At 42.2% G+C, this 23,064-nt stretch overlaps 1 protein-coding gene across 2 annotated transcripts in view; it reads right to left on the reverse strand.

The window, feature by feature from the left end:
* Positions 1–1,180: 1,180 nt before the first annotated feature.
* The window catches only part of cnot6a (CCR4-NOT transcription complex, subunit 6a), a 51,719-nt gene continuing 29,835 nt past the window's right edge, over positions 1,181–23,064 (reverse strand). For both annotated transcript variants that reach the window (XM_061902103.1, XM_061902104.1), the window contains exons 9-12: positions 22,612–22,766; positions 22,295–22,528; positions 15,630–15,832; positions 1,181–4,664 (exon numbers count right to left, since the gene is read on the reverse strand). In XM_061902103.1, the coding sequence (XP_061758087.1) occupies positions 4,449–4,664; positions 15,630–15,832; positions 22,295–22,528; positions 22,612–22,766 (808 nt within the window). In that variant the 3' untranslated portion in view covers positions 1,181–4,448. The remainder of the gene's footprint in view (positions 4,665–15,629; positions 15,833–22,294; positions 22,529–22,611; positions 22,767–23,064) is intronic.

The following is a 23,064-nucleotide window of genomic DNA, read 5'->3' on the forward strand; positions in this document are numbered from 1 at the left end:
TTGTAAAACCACTGTCAGTAACTACAGTTGGTCGCTACATCTGTAAGTGCAAGTTAAAACTCTACTATGCAAAGCAAAAGCCATTTATCAACAACACCCAGGAACACCGCTGGCTTTGCTGGGCCCCGAGCTCATCTAAGACGGACTGATGCAACGTGGAAAAGTGTTCTGTGGTCTGACGAGTTCACATTTTAAATTATATTTGGAAACTGTGGACATGGTGTCCTCCAGAACAAAGAGGAAAATAACCATCCAGATTGTTATAGGCGCAAAGTGTAAAAGCCAGCATGTGTGATGGTATGGGGGTGTATTAGTGCCCAAGGCATGGGTAACTTACACATGTGTGATGGTATGGGGGTGTATTAGTGCCCAAGGCATGGGTAACTTACACATGTGTGATGGTATGGGGGTGCATTAGTGCCCAAGGCATGGGTAACTTACACATCTGTGAAGGCACGATTAATGCTGAATGGTAAATACAGGTTTTGGAGCAACATATGTTGTCATCCAAGTAACGTTATCATGGACGCCCCTGCTTATTTCAGCAAGACAAGTGTTACAACAGCGTGGTTTCGTAGTAAAAGTGTGCTGGTACTTGCAGTCCAGACCTGTCTCCCATGGAAAATGTGTGGCGCATTATGAAGCGTAAAATAGGACAGCGGAGACCCCGGACTGTTGAAGGACTGAAGCTCTACATCAAACAAAAATGAGAAAGAATTCCACTTTCAAAGCTTCAACAATTAGTTTCCTCAGTTCCCAAACGTTTATTAGAGTGTTAAAAGAAAAGGTGATGCAACAAAGTGGTGAACATGCCCTTTCCCAACTACTTTGGCACATGTTGCAGCCATGAAAGTCTAAGTTGATTATTGTTTGCAAAAAAAAAGTTTGAGTTTGAACATCAAATATGTTGTCTTTGTAGCATATTCAACTGAATATGGCTTGAAAAGGATTTCCAAATCATTGTATTTTGTTTATATTTACATCTAACACAACGAGGTTTGTACTGTATATATGAATATTTTTGGTATATTTTAAATTGAACAGTTAATTTAAAAAACACACAAAAACAGCTGGTTAGATGGAGAATGAAATGTAGGAGGGAATAAAAAGGAGTCCAGATGAGAAGAGAAATATCATTTAATTACAATATTCACTGCAAAGAATAAAAAGGTGACACAGCTTGAAACAGATAATATAGAATTTATTCTGAACAAGAAGTAGGAAAATACATAGGTAGGTGAAAAGAGGAAACAAGCAGAACCTGTAGTCAATGAACCAAAAAAATAAAGAAGTACAAAAACTAGTCCAAAAAGAGCATTGAAAGGACGGCTAATAAAGATACAACAGAAAACATTGTTTACCATTCAGTTCCTTTTGGAAAAACAGTATGTGTTGATTCGAAAAGAGCTGCCTTGATTTCTCATCCGGGTTAATGAACATTCTACAACATTGTGCAAGTGGTTTTTTATCCTTATTTATTATTAATTGATTTTTTTTTTTGCTGGTATTTTATGAATGGTAAACAATAGTTGGTCCAGTGCATAAACACAGTGACAGATCAATAAAATGTACTCCGCTGACTACAGATAAAGACAATCCTGATCATTGAACAACTAGCACGGGAAAGGAGAGGCGCAAATATACAAGTGATGATGAAATCAATGCGGGGGGAGTGGGGGGGTTGAAGCGGCGTCGGGAGAGAACAAACACAAGCGCCCAAGAAGCTGCGTTAAAGATTTAAAATGCCTAAAAATGTGTGAATGTTGGGAGAATTATTGCCATTTTTTATTTTGACTTAAAAAGGATGCCATCGACTCATTAAAAAGTGAAGTCAATAGGAGAACTAGTCCCTGCAGCCCTCCATTTTGGACACAATTGCAGCTTTGGTGTGTGCCGCCACGACAGTGGAAATGACAAAAGAAAAAAAAAAGCCGACAACATGATTACGCCGAGTGTGAGGAAGTCAGCTCTGCTGCCCTCGACCTTCAGGCTCCGGCTCTCTCCAGCGAGCAACCAAATAAAGCTGAGAAGAAGACACAAACAAACTAACCACAAATATGAAGTATGGTTGAAGATCCCTGTTCTAAAACAACAACAAAGTTTTTGCCCTTCCTGGCCTTCATTCTGAGAGGGGACGACATTCGAGTCCTCAACGTGACCGAGGATTTGGTTTGTGGTCTGTGTCGGGGTGAAGAGCATACGAGTGTGGGGTTCAAAGTAAAAACAATTCATTATTTATACATCAACACAACTCAATAGCATTTTAGAAAGGAAACATGATACATCTTTTATTCACACTTTACAAAAAAAAGGAAAAAAAAGAAGAATAAGCTAGCCTTTTTTTTTCCCATCTACTCCAATACTAATGCCAATCAGGGAAGAAAACAACTGGACATGGTCGGGTTTTTAAAAAAAACAACAACAAGGACTGACTTCATACTTCCTATTTACTTGCTTTTTCCTCGGCGTTAAAAAGGAGTGAAGGGGAGGAGTCTGCTAAGTGCTTGTGACCTTATGACGGGACTGGGAGGCTGGACGAGGAGGGGGGAGATGGGCGAGGGTCCACGAGATGGCACGGTAGCTGCAGCGACCGGGGGAGGGGGGTGGGGGGGGCGGGGGGGGGGGGGGGGGGGGTTGTGTGTGACCATGATAGAAAGTGGTTGCTCAAAAAGGATTTAAAAAGACACAGCTCGACTGGACAAGGTGAAGATGATGGAGGGCGGGAGTGAAAGTAAAAAGTCCGGGGAGCAGAGCTGTGCTAATAATGTACAATGACGACTTCTTATAAAAAAGACGCTCCTCGTCCTAAAACACGGGGAGGCGGAGCCACACGCATACCTGATTACTAAAGGTGGGGTGAAAGAACAGGAAGGATATGCACAACATCATCACCATTGTCACGGCTCGTAAAAAAAAAAAAAGAAGCAACTTTTAACAGAACAAACATAAAATCTTCACAAAATGTCTCGACAGTATTTAAAAATACACGCAGAAAAGGTTGTTCAGGGCCTCCGTCAAATGTTAGAAGTAGTAGAAGTAGTGCAAGACCACGACGAGAGCTACCATGAGGCACCGTGTGTGTGTGTGTGTGTGTGTGTGTGTGTGTGTGTGTGTGTGTGTGTGTGTGTGTGTGGCGGCAGTGGGGATGATGGATGGCTTGGTAAAAGCAACAGGCAGATGTACTCAAAGGGGTCTTATGTACAATCTCAGCAATCTGCCATCACGTGGAGAGAGAGAGAGAATGAATTAAAAACATTAGACACTACATGATAATTCATCTCGAAAAAAAAGAAGAGTGCAAAGTCGTGAGCGGGAGGCGCCGTGAACAACCTTTTCTTCTTCTTCTTTAACGTGGTTTTGTACAAGCTGGTCGTATTCAATTTTCGACTGGATAAAAATTTAGCCATAGTGTACATACAATCTTCTTTCAAATCGGATCATAATTTACTCTTAGTAGAAAAAAGAAAAAAAAAAACGCCAGTAAAAACAGGTCTTTTTTTTTTTTTCTCTTTGTCCCCCCCCCCGTGTTGTGGTTCATATACAATCATGTAAAGACAGCCAGTCTAGGTTTTCTATTCTGTACAAACGCTTGTGACAAAAAAACGGAAGGAAAACAAAACACTGATCTAGTTGTAAATGTGTGTGTGATGGAGCAGGAAAGTCACTACTGGCCAGTGAGACAGTGCTACAGATCTGCCTGCAAGTGTGTGTGTGTGTGTGTGTGTGTGTGTGTGTGTGTGTGTGTGTGTGTGTCAGCCTAAACACCCCTCGCCCAGATGTGAAAAAGGAGCAGGGTGCCACATAAGAGTAACGCACCCTCGGGTGTCTGTGGCTGCTTATTTCCCCCGGGGGGGGGGGGCTATTGGCTGGGGTGTTCAGAGGTGTAGCACCACGGGGGGGCGAGGCCTGAGCACCACGGGGGGCGAGGCCTGAGCACCACGGAACAACAGCGGGGAAAAGCTTCGTCTGGCCCTAAAAAAAGCGTCAGCTGCTGTAGAAGCGGGCCGTGTGAGAGCGAGGCGTCTGCTGTCTTTGCTGGTTTCAGGTTTGTACAGGACAGACAGACCGAGACGCTCCATCGGCATGGGAAGCTTATCCCCCCCCCGGGGAGAAATGTGCTCCTTTCTGTCTAAAACGGAATAAAAGCTGAATGTGTTCCCATCCTGTGTAGCGAGTGAAGGGAGGAGGGGAGAGGGAAAAAAAAAAAAAAAAGCGATGTGTGAGGGAAAAGGACTGAGCAGTTAAAAATAAGAGAGAAAAAGGAAAGAAAAATATAATATCTATAGATAACATCATACGAAATCCCTGTTGGCCAGACCTCACTGTACGAATATTTTACAGGTGGTGGTTTTTCTTTTCTTTTTTTTTTTCCGCCTTCCGCCTCCGGTGTGGTGGAGGGAAAGAGCTGGTAGTGGAGGACCGGAAGGGGCGGGGGGGGGGGGGGGTCACTACCTGCGCGTGGGCAGATGGAGACCGTTGACCTGGGGGGGCACGTTGGGCAGGAGGAGCTCCAGCTGGGCGAAGAGACTGAAGTGGTCGGAGGGGATGTGAGGGTGCGGGCAGCCGCTGACATTGTTCTCGACCAGCCAGTGGGGGTCCAGGGGGCCCAGGATGCCCAGGACGTTCAGGTGAGGCTTGGAGTAGAAAATGTAGTCGATGATACCCTGAAAGGAGGAGGAGGAGGAAGTCAAGATTTTAGTTTTGCGCCATTACAAACCCCAAAACTAATGAAGTTTGGCACGTTGTCAATCCATCCATTTTCTACCACTTATTCCCTTTGGGGTCGCTGGCGCCTATCTCAGCTACAATCGGGCAGAAGGCGGGGTACGCCCTGGACAAGTTGCCCCCTCCTCGCAGGGCCAACACAGATAGACAGACTACATTCACACACTAGGGACCATCTAGTGTTGTCAATACAATGATTTGCAAACCCTTTTCAACTTCTCTTCAATGGAGTAGTCTGCAAAGACCAGATTCCTAACGTTTGGACTGGAGAACTTTTGTTATTTTTTGCAAATAATAGATTATTTGAAATTTGATGCCTGAAACATGTTTTTAAAAAGCTGGCACAAGTAGGAAAAAAGACTGACAAAGTTGAGGAATGCTCATCAAACACTTATTTGGAACACCCCACAGGTGAACAGGCTAATTGGGAACAGGTGGGTGCCATGATTGGCTATAAAAGCAGCTTCCATCAAATGCTCAGTCATTCACAAAGAAAAATATGGCGCAATAATAATAATAATGGATTAGATTTATATCACGCTTTTCTATTGTTAGATACTCAAAGCACTCACATTGAAGTGGGAAGCCATCATTCATTCACACGATGGTGGTGGTAAGCTACATCTGTAGCCACAGCTGCCCTGGGGTAGACTGACGGAAGCGTGGCTGCCAGTTTGCACCTACGGCCCCTCCGACCACCACCATTCATTCATTCATCATTCATTCACCAGTGTGAGCGGCACCGGGGGCAAAGGGTGAAGTGTCCTGCCCAAGGACACAACGGCAGCGATTTGGATGTCCATAGGTGGGAAGCGAACCTGCAACCCTCAGGTTTCTGGCACGGCCGCTCTACCCACTACGCCATGCCACAAGTCAGCGCTTTGTGAACAAACTCGTGAGTAAATTGTTGAACAGTTTAAGAACAACATTTCTCAACAATCTATTGCAAGGAATTTAGGGATTTCACCATCTACGGTCCGTAATATCATCAAAAGGTTCAAAGGATCTGGAGAAATCGCTGCACGTAAGCGATACTATTACGAACCTTCAATCCCTTAGGAAGTACTGCATCAAAGTGACATCGGTGTGTTAGGGATATCACCACATGGGCTCAGGAACACTTCAGAAAACCACTGTCAGTAACTACAGTTTGTTGCTACATCTGTAAGTGCAAGTTAAAACTCTACTATGCAAAGCGAAAGCTATTTATCAACAACACCCAGAAACACTGCCGGCTGTGCTGGGCCCGAGCTCATCTAAGATGGACTGATGCAAAGTGGAAAAGTCTTCTGTGGTCTGACGAGTCCATATTTCAAATTGTTTTTGGGAACTGTGGACGTTGTGTACTTCGGACCAAAGAGGAAAAAAAACATCCAGATTGTAATTGGCGCAAAGTTGAAAAGCCAGCATGTGTGAAGGTATGGGGGTGTATTAGTGCCCAAGGCATGGGTAACTTACACATGTGTGATGGTATGGGGGTGTATTAGTGAACAAGACATGGGTAACTTACACATGTGTGATGGTATGGGGGTGTATTAGTGCCCAAGACATGGGTAACTTACACATGTGTGATGGTATGGGGGTGTATTAGTGAACAAGACATGGGTAACTTACACATGTGTGATGGTATGGGGGTGTATTAGTGAACAAGACATGGGTAACTTACACATGTGTGATGGTATGGGGGTGTATTAGTGAACAAGACATGACTAACTTACACATGTGTGATGGTATGGGGGTGTATTAGTGAACAAGACATGACTAACTTACACATGTGTGATGGTATGGGGGTGTATTAGTGAACAAGACATGGGTAACTTACACATGTGTGATGGTATGGGGGTGTATTAGTGAACAAGACATGGGTAACTTACACATGTGTGATGGTATGGGGGTGTATTAGTGAACAAGACATGGGTAACTTACACATGTGTGATGGTATGGGGGTGTATTAGTGAACAAGACATGGGTAACTTACACATGTGTGATGGTATGGGGGTGTATTAGGGCCCAAGGCATGGGTAACTTACACATGTGTGATGGTATGGGGGTGTATTAGTGAACAAGACATGGGTAACTTACACATGTGTGATGGTATGGGGGTGTATTAGTGCCCAAGACATGGGTAACTTACACATGTGTGATGGTATGGGGGTGTATTAGTGCCCAAGGCATGGGTAACTTACACATGTGTGATGGTATGGGGGTGTATTAGTGAACAAGACATGGGTAACTTACACATGTGTGATGGTATGGGGGTGTATTAGTGCCCAAGACATGGGTAACTTACACATGTGTGATGGTATGGGGGTGTATTAGTGAACAAGACATGGGTAACTTACACATGTGTGATGGTATGGGGGTGTATTAGTGAACAAGACATGGGTAACTTACACATGTGTGATGGTATGGGGGTGTATTAGTGAACAAGACATGACTAACTTACACATGTGTGATGGTATGGGGGTGTATTAGTGAACAAGACATGACTAACTTACACATGTGTGATGGTATGGGGGTGTATTAGTGCCCAAGACATGGGTAACTTACACATGTGTGATGGTATGGGGGTGTATTAGTGAACAAGACATGGGTAACTTACACATGTGTGATGGTATGGGGGTGTATTAGTGAACAAGACATGGGTAACTTACACATGTGTGATGGTATGGGGGTGTATTAGTGAACAAGACATGGGTAACTTACACATGTGTGATGGTATGGGGGTGTATTAGTGAACAAGACATGGGTAACTTACACATGTGTGATGGTATGGGGGTGTATTAGTGAACAAGACATGGGTAACTTACACATGTGTGATGGTATGGGGGTGTATTAGTGCCCAAGGCATGGGTAACTTACACATGTGTGATGGTATGGGGGTGTATTAGTGAACAAGACATGGGTAACTTACACATGTGTGATGGTATGGGGGTGTATTAGTGCCCAAGACATGGGTAACTTACACATGTGTGATGGTATGGGGGTGTATTAGTGAACAAGACATGACTAACTTACACATGTGTGATGGTATGGGGGTGTATTAGTGAACAAGACATGACTAACTTACACATGTGTGATGGTATGGGGGTGTATTAGTGAACAAGACATGGGTAACTTACACATGTGTGATGGTATGGGGGTGTATTAGTGAACAAGACATGGGTAACTTACACATGTGTGATGGTATGGGGGTGTATTAGTGAACAAGACATGGGTAACTTACACATGTGTGATGGTATGGGGGTGTATTAGTGAACAAGACATGGGTAACTTACACATGTGTGATGGTATGGGGGTGTATTAGTGCCCAAGGCATGGGTAACTTACACATGTGTGATGGTATGGGGGTGTATTAGTGAACAAGACATGGGTAACTTACACATGTGTGATGGTATGGGGGTGTATTAGTGAACAAGACATGGGTAACTTACACATGTGTGATGGTATGGGGGTGTATTAGTGAACAAGACATGGGTAACTTACACATGTGTGATGGTATGGGGGTGTATTAGTGCCCAAGGCATGGGTAACTTACACATGTGTGATGGTATGGGGGTGTATTAGTGAACAAGACATGGGTAACTTACACATGTGTGATGGTATGGGGGTGTATTAGTGAACAAGACATGGGTAACTTACACATGTGTGATGGTATGGGGGTGTATTAGTGAACAAGACATGGGTAACTTACACATGTGTGATGGTATGGGGGTGTATTAGTGAACAAGACATGGGTAACTTACACATGTGTGATGGTATGGGGGTGTATTAGTGAACAAGACATGGGTAACTTACACATGTGTGATGGTATGGGGGTGTATTAGTGAACAAGACATGGGTAACTTACACATGTGTGATGGTATGGGGGTGTATTAGTGAACAAGACATGGGTAACTTACACATGTGTGATGGTATGGGGGTGTATTAGTGAACAAGACATGGGTAACTTACACATGTGTGATGGTATGGGGGTGTATTAGTGAACAAGACATGGGTAACTTACACATGTGTGATGGTATGGGGGTGTATTAGTGCCCAAGGCATGGGTAACTTACACATCTGTGAAGGTACCATTGATGCTGAAAGGTACATACAGGTTTTGGAGCAACATATGTTGTCGTCCAAGCAACGTTATCATGGACGCCCCTGCTTATTTCAGCAAGACAATGCCAAGCCATGTGCTACAACAGCGCGGCTTCATAGTAAAAGACTGGCCTGCCTGTAGTCCAGACCTGTCTCCTATTGAAAATGCGTGGCCCAATATTAAGAGTAAAATACAACAGAGACCCCCAGACTTTTCAGTCAAGAATGGGAAAGAATTCCACTGGAAAAGCTTCACAAATTGGTCCCTGCCGTTCCCAAACGTTTACTAAGTGTTGTTAAAAGGAAAGGCCATGTAACACAGTGGTAAAAATGCCCCTGTGCCAACTTGTTTGCAATGTGTTGCTGCCATTAGATTCTAAGTTAATGATTATTTGCTAAAAAAAAATATATTTTCTGTGTTCGAACATGAAATATATTTTCTTTGCAGTCCATTCAATTGAATAAAGTTAAAAAGGATTTGCAAATAATTGTATTGTGTTTTCATTCACCATTTATACAACGTGCCAACTTCACTGGTTTTGGGTTTTGTAATTAGTGCTGAGCGATTTTTTTATCGACTATGAGGAAAATAGTTCTTTATGAGGCAGTAAAGTAAATGCTTCCTTCACACAAACATCTCACAAATGTCCTGCACACATGCATTTAATTCCCTGTCATAAGTACATTTGCTGTGACTGTGTGCACTTTCATTATTACAAGGTGACCTGCAACCACATAATTATGGGGGTGCAATGGTTTAAGACGGTGGTGCACATTACGTCGATGGTGGAGGGTGTGTCAGCCGATCGCCAGCCAGCTATTAAAAAAAATAGACCTAAAAATGAGCGATCATCAATCTTCACCAAGACGTCACTTTCGTCACTTGATTGACATTCAGGGCAGCCGAGGGTCTTGTGAGATGACGCTGGCTGCTGCCAGATCATTATTAAGAAAAAATGACCGACAGGAAAGCGATAAACACTTTTTATTTCAACAGACTCTCAGGCCGTACCTGCCGTCAATACTCTAAAGACCGACTGCACAGTTCCTACCTTCACAATAAAAGCGCTGCTTCATCCTGCCTGCGCAAACAAAATAAGAGTCTCAGAAAGCTAGCAAGCCACGGAGTTTGCCGCCAATGTATTTCTTGTCAAGTGTATAAAAACGATCATGGAAGATGGACAAATAAGATGCCAAAAACCAACCCCTTTCATGTGGTATTGGACGGAATGAGGACTTTTTTTCCTCCATTTGAAAATTTGGACGTCTGATTGCAATCAATGCAAGTCATCAGAATCAAGTAATAGACCAACTTATATTCTTTTCTTCATGAAAGAAAGGAACATATTTGTGTTAAACATGCTTGTATTATCATTAAGCACCTTTAACCTGTTAAAAAAAATGTCTCTTTAATAAATAAATAAATATAAATGATATATATGAATGAGGTAGTTCCCCTCTCCTTGGTCAATTGTAATGTAGCTCACCTGAAGAAAAAATGTGGGCACCCCTGGTTTAAGATCTCACGGTACAGTATCACAGTATTATCTGGTACCACTTTGCAGTCTTATAATTAATTTGCAAAGCAATTGGGGAACAGAGGTATTCAAGCATGTAAAAACAGTTTGATCGTGTGTAACAAAATAAAATTGGTAAAACTTAAAATATTGTCCATCCATCCATCCATTTTCTACCGCTTATTCCCTTTTGGGGTCGCGGGGGGTGCTGGCGCCTATCTCAGCTTCAATCGGGCGGAAGGCAGCGTACACCCTGGACAAGTCGCCACCTAATCGCAGGGCCAACACAGATAGACAAACAACATTCACACACTAGGGACCATTTAGTGTTGCCAATCAACCTATCCCCAGGTGCATGTCTTTGGAAGTGGGAGGAAGCCGGAGTACCCGGAGGGAACCCACGCATTCACGGGGAGAACATGCAAACTCCACACAGAAAGATCCCGAGCCTGGAATTGAACCCAGGACTGCCGGACCTTCGTATTGTGAGGCAGACGCACTAACCCCTCTGCCACCGTGAAGCCCAGTTAAAATATTGTATTTGGTTAAAATTTTGCAATGATGACATCGTATAGTCTTCTTGTCTAGGACGTTCAAGGCTCGGTTAGAACGTCACTCGATGGTCTTCTGCCACTCCCGAATGACAGCCTTTCTCACTCTAAGGGAGAGCCCCACCAACCCACGGAGAATAATTATTACGGCCGCTTGTTCTTGTGATCTTTTCCTTTTGGTCATAGCCTTAAGCTCATGACCATAGGTGAGGATAGGAATATATAAATATATAGATAAATAGAAGCTTTGCCTTCCGGTTCAGGTTCTTCTTCACCACGTCCGCATCGATCTGCCCGTCGAACTTACGATCCACTCTTGCCTCACTCGTGAATAAGACTCTGGGGTCTTTGAACTCCTCTGCTTGGGGCAAGATCTCTTCCAACTTGAAGATGACACTCCACCCTATTCCGGACCTTTTCAATTATCAGGATTTTGTAAACATAGAATAGAATTTTTCAAACAATAACATATTTTGATGTATAAAACATCAACATTTACTTCAAACTTAATTTTAAAAAAAAAACTTCAAAAAGCAGCCATCTCAAAAAATGATGGCCATTTAGTTTTACAACACGGCCAATACACCACTCTGTTATAATAGGTCTGTTATAATAGGTCCGAGAGCACATATGGACTACATTTGGGGCATATACCACAAAGTGAAAGATTTACTTAACCCTTAGATGCACGAGTGACTGGACCCTACACTCTTCCACAAGTGGGTCAAAAATGACCCATGTTAGAATCAACGTGTTTTCATGCCATTTGTTGTCATTTTGGTGAAGAATTATCACTTGTATAATATTTTGTAATATATTTAGGACCACACAAGAATGATTTCATGTTTGAAATATCTTTATTATTCACTTTTCTTCTTCACAATTTAAAACAAAATTACCCAGAACAGCAATAGAAAAAATGTGAACATCCATTGTGTGTGCGTGTGTGTATGTATGTCCAGTCATTGACAGTTCCTCTTTCTTTTCCCTGTTTTGCCTTGTCTCATCATTGTATGCAGTTCAGACAAACTACCTGTTTCTGGCTGTGATCATTGCACACAGGTACATTGCATTTCCCACAACTGTTGTTAACTTTGCGATCTTTGTTACTTGGGCAGATCTGACACCTCTTTCTCATTGGTTGGCCCTGTCTGCTTCTCTCCTGTGGCTGGATTTTGGCTTTTGTCACCCCACACCTTTCCATTGCTTCAATAATCGGGGTTTGCAGTTGGGGGCAGCCTTCCAGTCGACTCCTCATGTGTGGGGTGACAAGCTCCTTTGACAGCTCTTTGAGGAAGATCCGTCGTGCATTGGTGATGCCGCTCTTGAAATCTGGGTGCTGAGCCGTGAAAAAGGTGTAGGAATTCAGGGTGGCGATGTCAATTATGTTGTACCACAACACCATGGGCCACCTCTGTGTTTGGCGCTTGCAGGTGTAGGTTCCAACCATCTGGTCAGTGGTGTCTACACCTCCTTTCGTCTTGTTATAAAATGTGATCACTTCTGTTTTTTTCTTTCTGCTATTTTCATCCACTACTTTGTCGTGGTGCATCGTGCTCAGGAGCACAACAGCTTTTGCTTTCTTTCTGACATAGCTGACCATGGTAAGGCTGTTGTTGAATCCAAACTCTGTGCTGTGAACCTCCCTGGACTTGGAAGGCTTCATCAGAGGAGGGATGTCTGGCTTGTTCAGACGTAGAGTCCCCACAATAGTGAGATCCTTCTCTAGAAGATGCTGTGCAAGAGGCACACTTGTGAAAAAATCATCCATTGTGATGTTGCGACCGGTGTTTCTAAATCTACCACACAACTGCTTGACAATGTTTTCCCCCAGATTCTTCTGAACTTCTTCACCTGGTTGTCTCCCTGTGTAAACTATACCATCTATTGCATAGGGGATGCGTGCATCACAAACCCAGAAGATCTTTAGGCCGTACTTGGCGGGCTTGCTTGGCATGTACTGTAAGAACTTGCACCTACCCCTGAATGGCACAAGCTGTTCATCCACAGTGACACAATCACTGGGGATGAATCACTGTCTGCAGTTGACCAGGAACAGGTCCCATACATAGCGGAAGGCTGCCATGTGGTCTGTTTCCAGTCGGAAGGCTCTGGTCCTCTTATCATCGAAGCGCAAGGTACGGCGAATGTCTTCAAATCTTCCAACAGCCATAGTGGCCTTGTACATGGGATTATGTAGAGGACTCCCAAAAAGCTCACGGACTGAAACATCCCAGTTCTTCTCACTTCCTGCAAGCAGGGTCAATCCAATGAAGGCCATGAATTCATCTTTAGTGACATTTGTCCATTCTTTTCTTCTAGCTGTTGCTACTCTCCGTCCTTCCAAGTTTGTGCACTTCATCACCTCTTGTATTATATCATCAGTGATAAAGAGCTCCCATGCATCTTTTGGTGAGACAGTGGTGCTAAGCCCTTCTGCAGGCCCTGACCGACTTCTGATGATATTGTGGCTCTGTGTTCTACCCTGGGTGGGGGGTAACTCGCTCCAGTAAGAGCCCTTCCGACTCATTCTGTTGGACATGATATTTTCTTCTTCAGAGGACACCGAAGACGAATCTTCTGAGTCAGATTGATCCTGTTCAGTTGGATTTCCAGGTGGACGACTGCCACTGCCACCTGGACAATAGTCTGGGTCCTCATCATCAGAAATTTCAGACTCTGAGTCCAACCCCGTTACTGCCTCTCCATCATCCAGCATCTGTAGGACCATTTCAACTGTGTATCTAGCAGCCATGACACCTTGATGAAGAAACATGAGAGTAATGTTTTCAATAGATCAATATGTAGCACTCACTTACACACACATACACACTAAATACCATATAGTAATGCTAGCTAGCTAGTGTTAGCTAGTTGTAAAATAGGCTAATTTATTGATGAATAATACTAACACTCTTTCACACGCACAAACACAATACAAATAGTAATGTTAGCTAACTTAGTTAGCTAACTAGTGTTAGCTAGTTGTAAAGTAGGTTAATTTATTGATGAATAATACAAACACTCTCACACGCACAAACACAATACAAATAGTAATGTTAGCTGACTTAGTTAGCTAGCTAGTTTTAGCTAGTTATAAACTAGGCTAATCCGTTGATAAATAAAAGCAGTGAATAAGTCATGAAAGACACACACACACAATACTATATGACAATAATACTTACATGTATCAGCTCTTGCTGTGTAAAATAGTCTTCCTGAAGGGTCAAACTTCTGATATAGTCCGTGTGGTCCACAATTTATTTATTCCAGACAGCCACAGCTGATAAGAATTGAAGGTTCCCATTGGATTCCAAAGAAAATGCATGCGGGTCATTTGTGACCCACTTATGGAAGGTTGGGGTAGTAGTACAAAAACTAAAATTTCTTAAAATTTTTAAAAGGTAAGTTAGAAATGTAAATGGAATTATGTCAAAAACATGTTTTTTGAGGAATACCTGGAATATGAAATGTTAAAAAATTTTCATTACAAAGATATTTCAAGAAAACAACCTCACCGGGTCATTTTTGACCCACTTATGCATCTAAGGGTTAATAATCTGCTCCACTAGAACTATCCATCCATCCATTTCATACCGCTTGTCCCTTTCGGGGTCGCAGGAGCCTATCTCAGCTGCGTTTCGGGCGGAAGGCAGTGAGCACCCTGGACAAGTCGCCACGTCATTACAGGGCTCCACTATAACTAAAACTGTCAAAAATAACGAGTAAAAAAACATGTTTCATGTATCAACGCAGATAAATAAAAAACAAAAATGATTTCCTTAATCATGCATCAATGCAAATTAATCACCCAATTCATTTTTAGCACACATGCTGTTTTAGTTTATTCACGGATGGTTAGCTGAAACGCAGCATGGGTTGTTTTACGACAGTGATCAGGTAAATGTATACACCTGAGTCGGGACCTTGGGAGGGGCCGCTCGCCTGTGCATCAGCTGGGGACATCTCTGCACTGCTGACCTGTCTCCGCTCAAGATGGTCTCCTACTGGCCCCGCTATGGACTGGACTCTCACTCTTATGTTGGGTCCACTATGGACTGGACTCTTACACTATTATGTTAGATCCACTATAGACTGGACTCTCACACTATTATGTTAGATCCACTATGGACTGGACTCTCACACTATTATGTTAGATCCACTATGGACTGGACTCTCACACTATTATGTTAGATCCACTATGGACTGGACTCTCACACTATTATGTTAGATCCACTATGGACTGGACTCTCACACTATTATGTTAGATCCACTATGGACTGGACTGAGCATTCAGTGCCGCACATGTGAGCGACAGCAGACGTGCTCACTGTTATGCGCTTATCATTTTATTCAATTTGCCGAGCGCAGAGGACGCGTGAGCAGTGTGAAATTGCACAGGTGCGTACCTTAGAGGGAACGTTGGCGGGTGGCACTAGAAGCAAGGGGGTAAAGTGTCTTGCCGAAGGAAACAGTGACTAGGATGGCGGAAGCGGAGATCGAACCTGGAACTCTCAAGTTGCTGGCACGGCCACTCTACTAACTGAGCTATACCGCCCCTATACTCCCAACAGAAGATGCAAATTTCCAGGCCGACCCCAAAAAGCACAGGAAGTATAAACGTGGCTGTAATCAACAGCACCCCTAAGTGGTAGTGATTAAGTAATGCACTTAATTTAGTCTCTTCAGCATTATATCCCACCCAAATACGGCTTTTGACCACCCTCATACGTTCCCACCATCCGATTACCTTGAAGTCAAACGTGTAGTTGGTGTAAGGCATCAGGCCGTTCTCGTAAGAGCTTTTCAGCTTGAAGCCGTGGGTGATCCTGCCGTTGGATGTGCTGTTCTTGCCGTTGCAGTTGAATTTGGTCAGGCTGTCGCTGTAGCGGAGCTCCTTGAAGTCCTTGTGAGTGCAGTCCACTCCGCCCGTACTCAAGTACTCCACTACGCCTAGACAGAGCGGAGAGGAAGAGAAGTCTTTGTTTGGATGTTGTCAAAAAAAATCAATAACAATTGTGGCCAACAAATTAGTCCATAATGACTTTTCTATTTGAGGAAGCTGGATAGCTGTGGTATTGTTTTGTTTGTTGTTGCTGCTGCTATGATACATGAGACTTTATTTAATCAGCCTGCCAATCCTCCTCAACAGACAAAATGGTTTTATCATCAGAAATATAAATAGAGCCACAGATCTGGTATAATTTCCCAATGTTTTCAATTAGGACAAAGGTTTATTTATTTTTGTAACAGTCTAATGAGCAATGCAGTAACAGCATGAACAAATATTTCTGAATGAAGTACCATATTTTCCAGAAAATAGGGCCCACTGCTGATGAATGGTCTATTTTGGATCAAGGAGTCTTATTGTTATTATTTTCTAAATTGAAAACAGTTCCTTGTTGGCTACTTAACATGTAATGGTGGTCCTTTGGTCAAAATGTTGCACATATGTTTTACAGATCATCTTCAAGCCGCTTTCTGATAGTCACTTCCGAATGCGCCGTTTTGGGGGCGGTTTTATCTACGTGGCTCACCTTCGGCAGCATCTTCTCCCCGTCATCTTTGTTATAGCGGTGTAGCGTGCAAGGACGGGAGTGGAAGAAGTGTCAAAAGATGGAGCTAACTGTTTTAATGACATTCAGACTTTACTTCAATCAAAAACGAAGCAGCATCTGCTCATCCGGAAACAAGAACACCGGAAATGTGTCCCATGAAAAAGTGTCTGACCGGAACTCTCTAATAACTAAAGTTCCTTGGGTGAATAATGTAAACTCACTACACTGATATGTTCTAGTGCTTTCATGTTGAGTTTACTGACAGATATAAGTAAGAACTTTACAATACTTAATATTACAAATGGCAACAGGGGGAGGATGAATGTTTCATAACAAGAAGATAAGAGAAAAAGAAGAAGCTTATCGACTACAGGGTTTCACGGACTACAAAGGCAGTGGGGCATAATTTTTCCGGACTTATGCAGACCCCAAACACAGATCAGCAGGTACCAGAAGGTAAGAAAAGTTGATATTGCATAATATTGTGAAAGAAAGCGGAAGATAATACTTTATACACAGGCACCATAATAATACTGGTATGTTGAAGCACAGTACAATCCATTAAGCGGCGCGCCTTCATAGCTTACCAAAGTCGTAGTAAAACATTTTGATAGAGTTTTGAGCGCCATGTGTAATGTTCTATATTTTCAATGGAACATATAAAATGTTGGTGTTGCTCACTCGAGTCATATTGCCATCATAGTGCAGCCTACACGTATCTCTTATGTTTGACTACCATCTACTATTCACACTTATCATTCCACCTCACAAAATGATGAATCACGTTGTGCCTCGTCCCCTTGCACAGCTGGGAGTGCAGCCCAGAAGAACAAAATAAAGAAACATGACTAACACCAGCATAGAAGTTGAAACACCATATAAAAGGAGCAGTGACTTGAGTTTCACTATCTGGAACAGCTCACAGTAAACCTGCCCCGAATGCGGACTTGCAGGCACTCAGTGAATGTCTCTGTGACTGTATTGGTCCTGACTGGGAGAATTACCTAAAAGGTATTTTTGTGTGTAAATATTTTTAATCAGACTTTCTGTTGTGTGTGTGCGTACAAACATTCCACTCCTCTGATATAACATGTACTAAATATATAATTGTCCCTGCTGTTGAAATAACACAATAGTATTAAAATAAAAAAAATAAAACACTTTGCCAACAAACAGTGTTGCTTCTACTCAACTCAGTGGCCTAGTGGTTAGAGTGTCCGCCCTGAGATGGGTAGGTTGTGAGTTCAAACCCCAGCCGAGTCATACCAAAGACTATAAAAAAAATGGGAGCCATGACCTCCCTGCTTGGCACTCAGCATCAAGGGTTGGAATTGGGGGTTAAATCACCAAAAATGATTCCCGGGTGCGGCACTGCTGCTGCTCACTGCTCCCCTCACTTCTCAGGGGGTGATCAAGGTGATGGGTCAAATGCAGAGTACAAATTTCACCACGCCTAGTGTGTGTGTGTGAAAATCATTGGTACTTTAACTTGTGGATTCAAAAAAACCCTTTTGTTCCTGAAATAATCATTAAACTTGTTTATGTTGGTACACATTAGTTTACAGTACCTCTAATTCCAACTGCACTTTATTAATTTTCATTCAATACAAAAAAGGTACAGAATTTGAGTTTTAAAAGCTCCACAATGTGGGTCACTGCTTACCGTTTGCCAAAGTACGAGTTCAGCAGCCCTTTGAGACACTTGGGATTTAGGGCTATATAAATAAACATTGATTGATAAGAGTGAGAAAAGCTGATGTATATAAGTCAATAAAACATACTAATAGTAATTTACTATTTGAAAGCGATGTTTAATAAATGGTACAACGTATTAGATCCATAAATTGCTATAAAATTGTATAAAATTGAGTATATGGCGAGATATTGTGATGTAAAGAAATGTCGTATATTTCCAAATTTTCGTGGTGTAAAGAAATGTCGTCTTTTTCCCAATAGAGTTTCAATATTTTGAAATGCAAATGTTGATGCTCCGTTTACCCTCAGCATTAAACATAAAGGTGAAATCACCTTATGTCGTTTGATACTAAAATAACCACACTATTATTGCCCCATAAAACATTGTCGCTAGTGGTCCGACGTGTCCACAAAAATATTTCAAAATAACAACTTAAAGCCTTGTCTAGTGGTTTAATGATGTTTACTGTTTTATGTTTAAATAACTTTTACAGCAAATGAATATCAGCTCCAAATATGGGTTATCGGCCTCTTTGACTAGGCCCTGAAAATACCATATTGGTCAATTTCTACAGACAAGCAATGATAACCGCTGAGACAGCTACAATGTTAACTTGCAAATAAGTGCTTATAGCACAATGCATTAGCAGAAGTGTAACTGGAACCGGGTTACAATGGAGAGTAACCGGCAATGAACAGGAAATTCGTACGTACCGGTAAATAAATTTCATTTCTATGGCACTTCACAGTGTTTCATATGGTTAAAATCCAAACAGTGACATCAAAACAAGCATACAGCATGATGCAACTACAGAGACATTGAAAATAAAAGATAATAGGAAATGAATATGAATATTACAGAAATGCTCGCATAAATATGTTAACTGCCTTTTTAAAATGTCAACAGAAAGGGCAGCTCTCAGCTCATAAGGAAGTGCATTCCACCATTTAGGTGAACTGACTAAAAGACTTCATCACCTTTACTCTTTAATTTTGTACAAGGTACAAAAAGCAGAAAGCATTGACCTAACAGGACAGTGAAAAGACAACAATAAGTTACACGGAGAAACTACACATGGCTGAAAATGATATTACCGCATAGTGAAGTGAAGTGAATTATATTTATATAGCGCTTTTCTCAAGTGACTCAAAGCGCTTTACATAGTGAAACCCAATATCTAAGTTACATTTACACCAGTGTGGGTGGCACTGGGAGCAGGCGGGTAAAGTGTCTTGCCCAAGGACACAACGGCAGAGACTAGGTTGGCAGTAGCGGGGATCGAACCTGGAACTCTCAAGTTGCTGGCACGGCCGCTCCACCATCAGCCAGAAGAGCTTTTGTAACTGGTTTTGAAAAGGATCGATTATCATTTAAGACAAAGAATACATCGTAATTAGGGATGTTTTTCAGGATAATCGTGAAAATGTAATCGGCCATCGCCAATTAATGTCTTCTAATGTCGATCACAAACGTTGACCCTGTCTGGCTGACAAGCGGCTCGCAGCCAATTATGTGTCGAATCGATCCAGTCGATACCACAATGATCACATCAATATTTTTTTATTATCACAAAATCTGTTTTAATTTTTGTTTATTGTTTATGAAGTTTAGATCACGGGTACAAGCGGCCGAAATGAGTTTCCTCCGCCGTGTGGCGGGGCTCTCCCTTAGAGATAGGGTGAGAAGCTCTGCCATCCGGGAGGAACTCAAAGTAAAGCCGCTGCTCCTCCACATGGAGAGGAGCCAGATGAGGTGGTTCGGGCATCTGGTCAGGATGCCACCCGAACGCCTCCCTAGGGAGGTGTTTAGGGCACGTCCAACCGGTAGGAGGCCACGGGGAAGACCCAGGACACGTTGGGAAGACTATGTCTCCCGGCTGGCCTGGGAACGCCTCGGGATCCCCCGGGAAGAGCGAGACGAAGTGGCTGGGGAGAGGGAAGTCTGGGTTTCCCTGCTTAGGCTGTTGCCCCCGCGACCCGACCTCGGATAAGCGGAAGATGATGGATGGATGGATGATGGATGGATGTTTATGAAGTCTGGAAATATGTCCCTGGACACAGGAGAACTTTAATCATGAACATAAATACGACCAATGTATGATTCGGTAACTACTTCGTATTGGATTGATACCAAAATGTGTAGTATCACTTAAAACTAACTGTAAAGTATCCAAACAACAATGGAATGAGTGCTTCTTACATTTTACCAGAACTGTCGATAGAACATGTTAAAACAGATATTAACAGTAAATGAACAAGTTGATTAATAATCCACTTTCTACCGCTTGTCCCTTATAATTAAGACAAAACAATAGAATGGGAAATGACAATAAGTTACTGCATACAGCAGCAGCCATATTTGGAGTAGGGCTGGGTGATATTTCGAATATTCTCGATATATCGCGGGTTTGTCTCTGTGCGATATAGAAAATGAGTATATCGTGACTATTCGAGTATGCGTTCTCATGCAGTTGCTTTTAGCTGCGGGCATTACACTGCAGGCTTTTCTCACTCTTTCTTATCTCTCCTTCTCACAGAGGGATAAAACAAGCGCACCTTCTTACATACGTCACATGCTGTCACGCGTGCAACGGGGAGCAGAGAGCTAGCGGTATGGGTAACGTTAGCTGTGGTGCAAGCGGAGCAGTGCGAGTGGTGATACGAGAGAAAGAAGGTGCCAATTTGGTAATAAATAAAAGGAAGAATAATTAATTCCCAAGAAAAAAAAAAACGGGGTACATCGTCTGGCGGTGGTTTGGCTTCAAGCGAGAAGATGTTGAACAGAAATCTATATGTCAAGTATGCGGCAAAAGCGTTGCTACAAAAAGTAGCAGCACTACTCATTTGTAGCATTATTTGATAGTCAACAACAGGAGGAGATAACGTGTACAGTAACCTACCACACAGTGAAGGACATACACAATTTGATTTCCTATTAGGCAGCTAATTTTGGCCGGTTATTGAAATATATCGTGTGACATCATGCAAAAAAGTGCACTTTATTTGTTTTGAACTATTGTAGTGGCGTTCTATACAAAAAGTGCACTTCAATTTAGTGTTGTTTTGATATGTCATCCTAGTGACATCATGCACAAAAGTGCACTAATAGCTTGTTTTAAATATGTCTGAGAATCTTGCACTTTCTGTTATGGAAATGACGTGAATGTTTGTGCCACTGCTTAATAACTGTTTAATAAATACAGTTTTGCTAAATTGACTAAGTTGGGATTTCCCTCTCTGCATGAAAGTTTAAAATGAGCATATATTAATGCAGGATGAACAAGAATGTTTTAATGTAGACACATAGAATCATCATACTGCTGTGATTATATGCATCAAATGTTAATTCAAAGCTAAGGCAAAATATTGTGATATATATAGCGTATCCTAATATGGCCTAAAAATATGGAGATATTAATAAAAGGCCATATTGCCCAGCCCTAATTTGGAGAATTTGTTTTGTGACAAAATTCTTCTTTGATTGCAATAAGAAACATATTTAACGTATCATATTTGATTTTCTGTCAAAATAAAGCCAATACTTATTGGGGGGGGGTCTGAGGAATAGTTTTTTTTTGTATAGATTAAACGTTTTAGATCTGCGTTTAATTCATGAAAAATGGGAACAAAAAAGAAATTGCTGCGTTTATATTTTTGTTCCGTGTAATTTCTTGGATTTTTTAAAAATACATTTGCTAAAATCTCTCTAAAAAAAAAAAAAAAAGAAAACATTTTCACATTGTGATTATGGGGTATTGTGTGCAATTTTAGGCCAAGAATGTATTTATTAAATTTTTTGATAAGGCTGTAGCATGAAATGTGGGAGAGTAAAGCGATGTGAATACTTTTCCGAGGCACTTTATCCCAATATGGATAAATGACAAATTATGTAAATGAGAAAATAACATTTTTGTACCCACCCGGAAACCATCGTCATTTAATAGCAGACCCGTGGGATACACTGAGTAATGATGGATTATTGCACACTACGGCCACAGACTGCCATTTGGCAGAAAATCAGGCCTAATTAATCTTGTTTGGAAACTAACTGTGTCTGCTAATCTAGTTGGGTTGCACAATGAGGCCACCAAACCTAAGCCATTCCTAGCACCACATCACTCTAAGCCTGCAATCACATGAAGTGCATCACAGTTTGACATACCAGAGTCGGGCAAAGAGTTGAGGTCAGCGCAGAGCACCAGTGGAATGGCGTTGGTTTCACCAGAGACCGATGACAGCTTGAGGCTTCGTGTCGCCTTGTCCACTATGTTTTTCACCTCCGACAGGAACATCATGGTCTGGACCAACTTGACGTCAGAGTACTCCGGGTCCCAGTGCATGTGGGCGTTGGCTACCAGCAGCAGCTGCTTCTCCATGCAGTGCAGTGACTTTCCAGCTGTAAGACAGCAGAAGTGATGCACAAGTACCAAAAAGTAAACAAAGGTCTAATTAGGCCTTAGCGTTCCAGCATCTACTCACAGGAGGCCTCCATCATCTCTTTGCGGACTTCAAGCAATACTGCTACCCCGATGTTGTCCTTTGTCATCACTCGGTTCAACATGGCTTCTGAGCCCTCAGAGTTAGCCATAGCCAGCTGGTTGAACTCCACCGTGTGCTTCTGCACCGCACTGAACCTGAACATACAAATGAGGGGAGTTAGTACGTGAATAAAAACAGTTTTGACTTATTCACAAGCATGCCAACGTGAAAATCCACCCAGCAGCTGAAATAACCACATGTGCTATATAACACAAAGTAGTGAAATAGACTTATTTCTCAGTGTTGCCTTCTTTTTATGGACATGTGTTTATGTATACTTCCCGTTTTGATTTCTTGTGTTCCCATTTAATTGTTCAATTTTAGCGCACTAAGCTGACGGTTGCCAATCAATGACATCTTCTAATAACACCAAATTCCACAATAACCGCGTTA

The sequence above is a fragment of the Nerophis ophidion genome, linkage group LG05 (genome assembly GCF_033978795.1).
Source record: "Nerophis ophidion isolate RoL-2023_Sa linkage group LG05, RoL_Noph_v1.0, whole genome shotgun sequence".
NCBI lineage: Eukaryota > Metazoa > Chordata > Actinopteri > Syngnathiformes > Syngnathidae > Nerophis > Nerophis ophidion.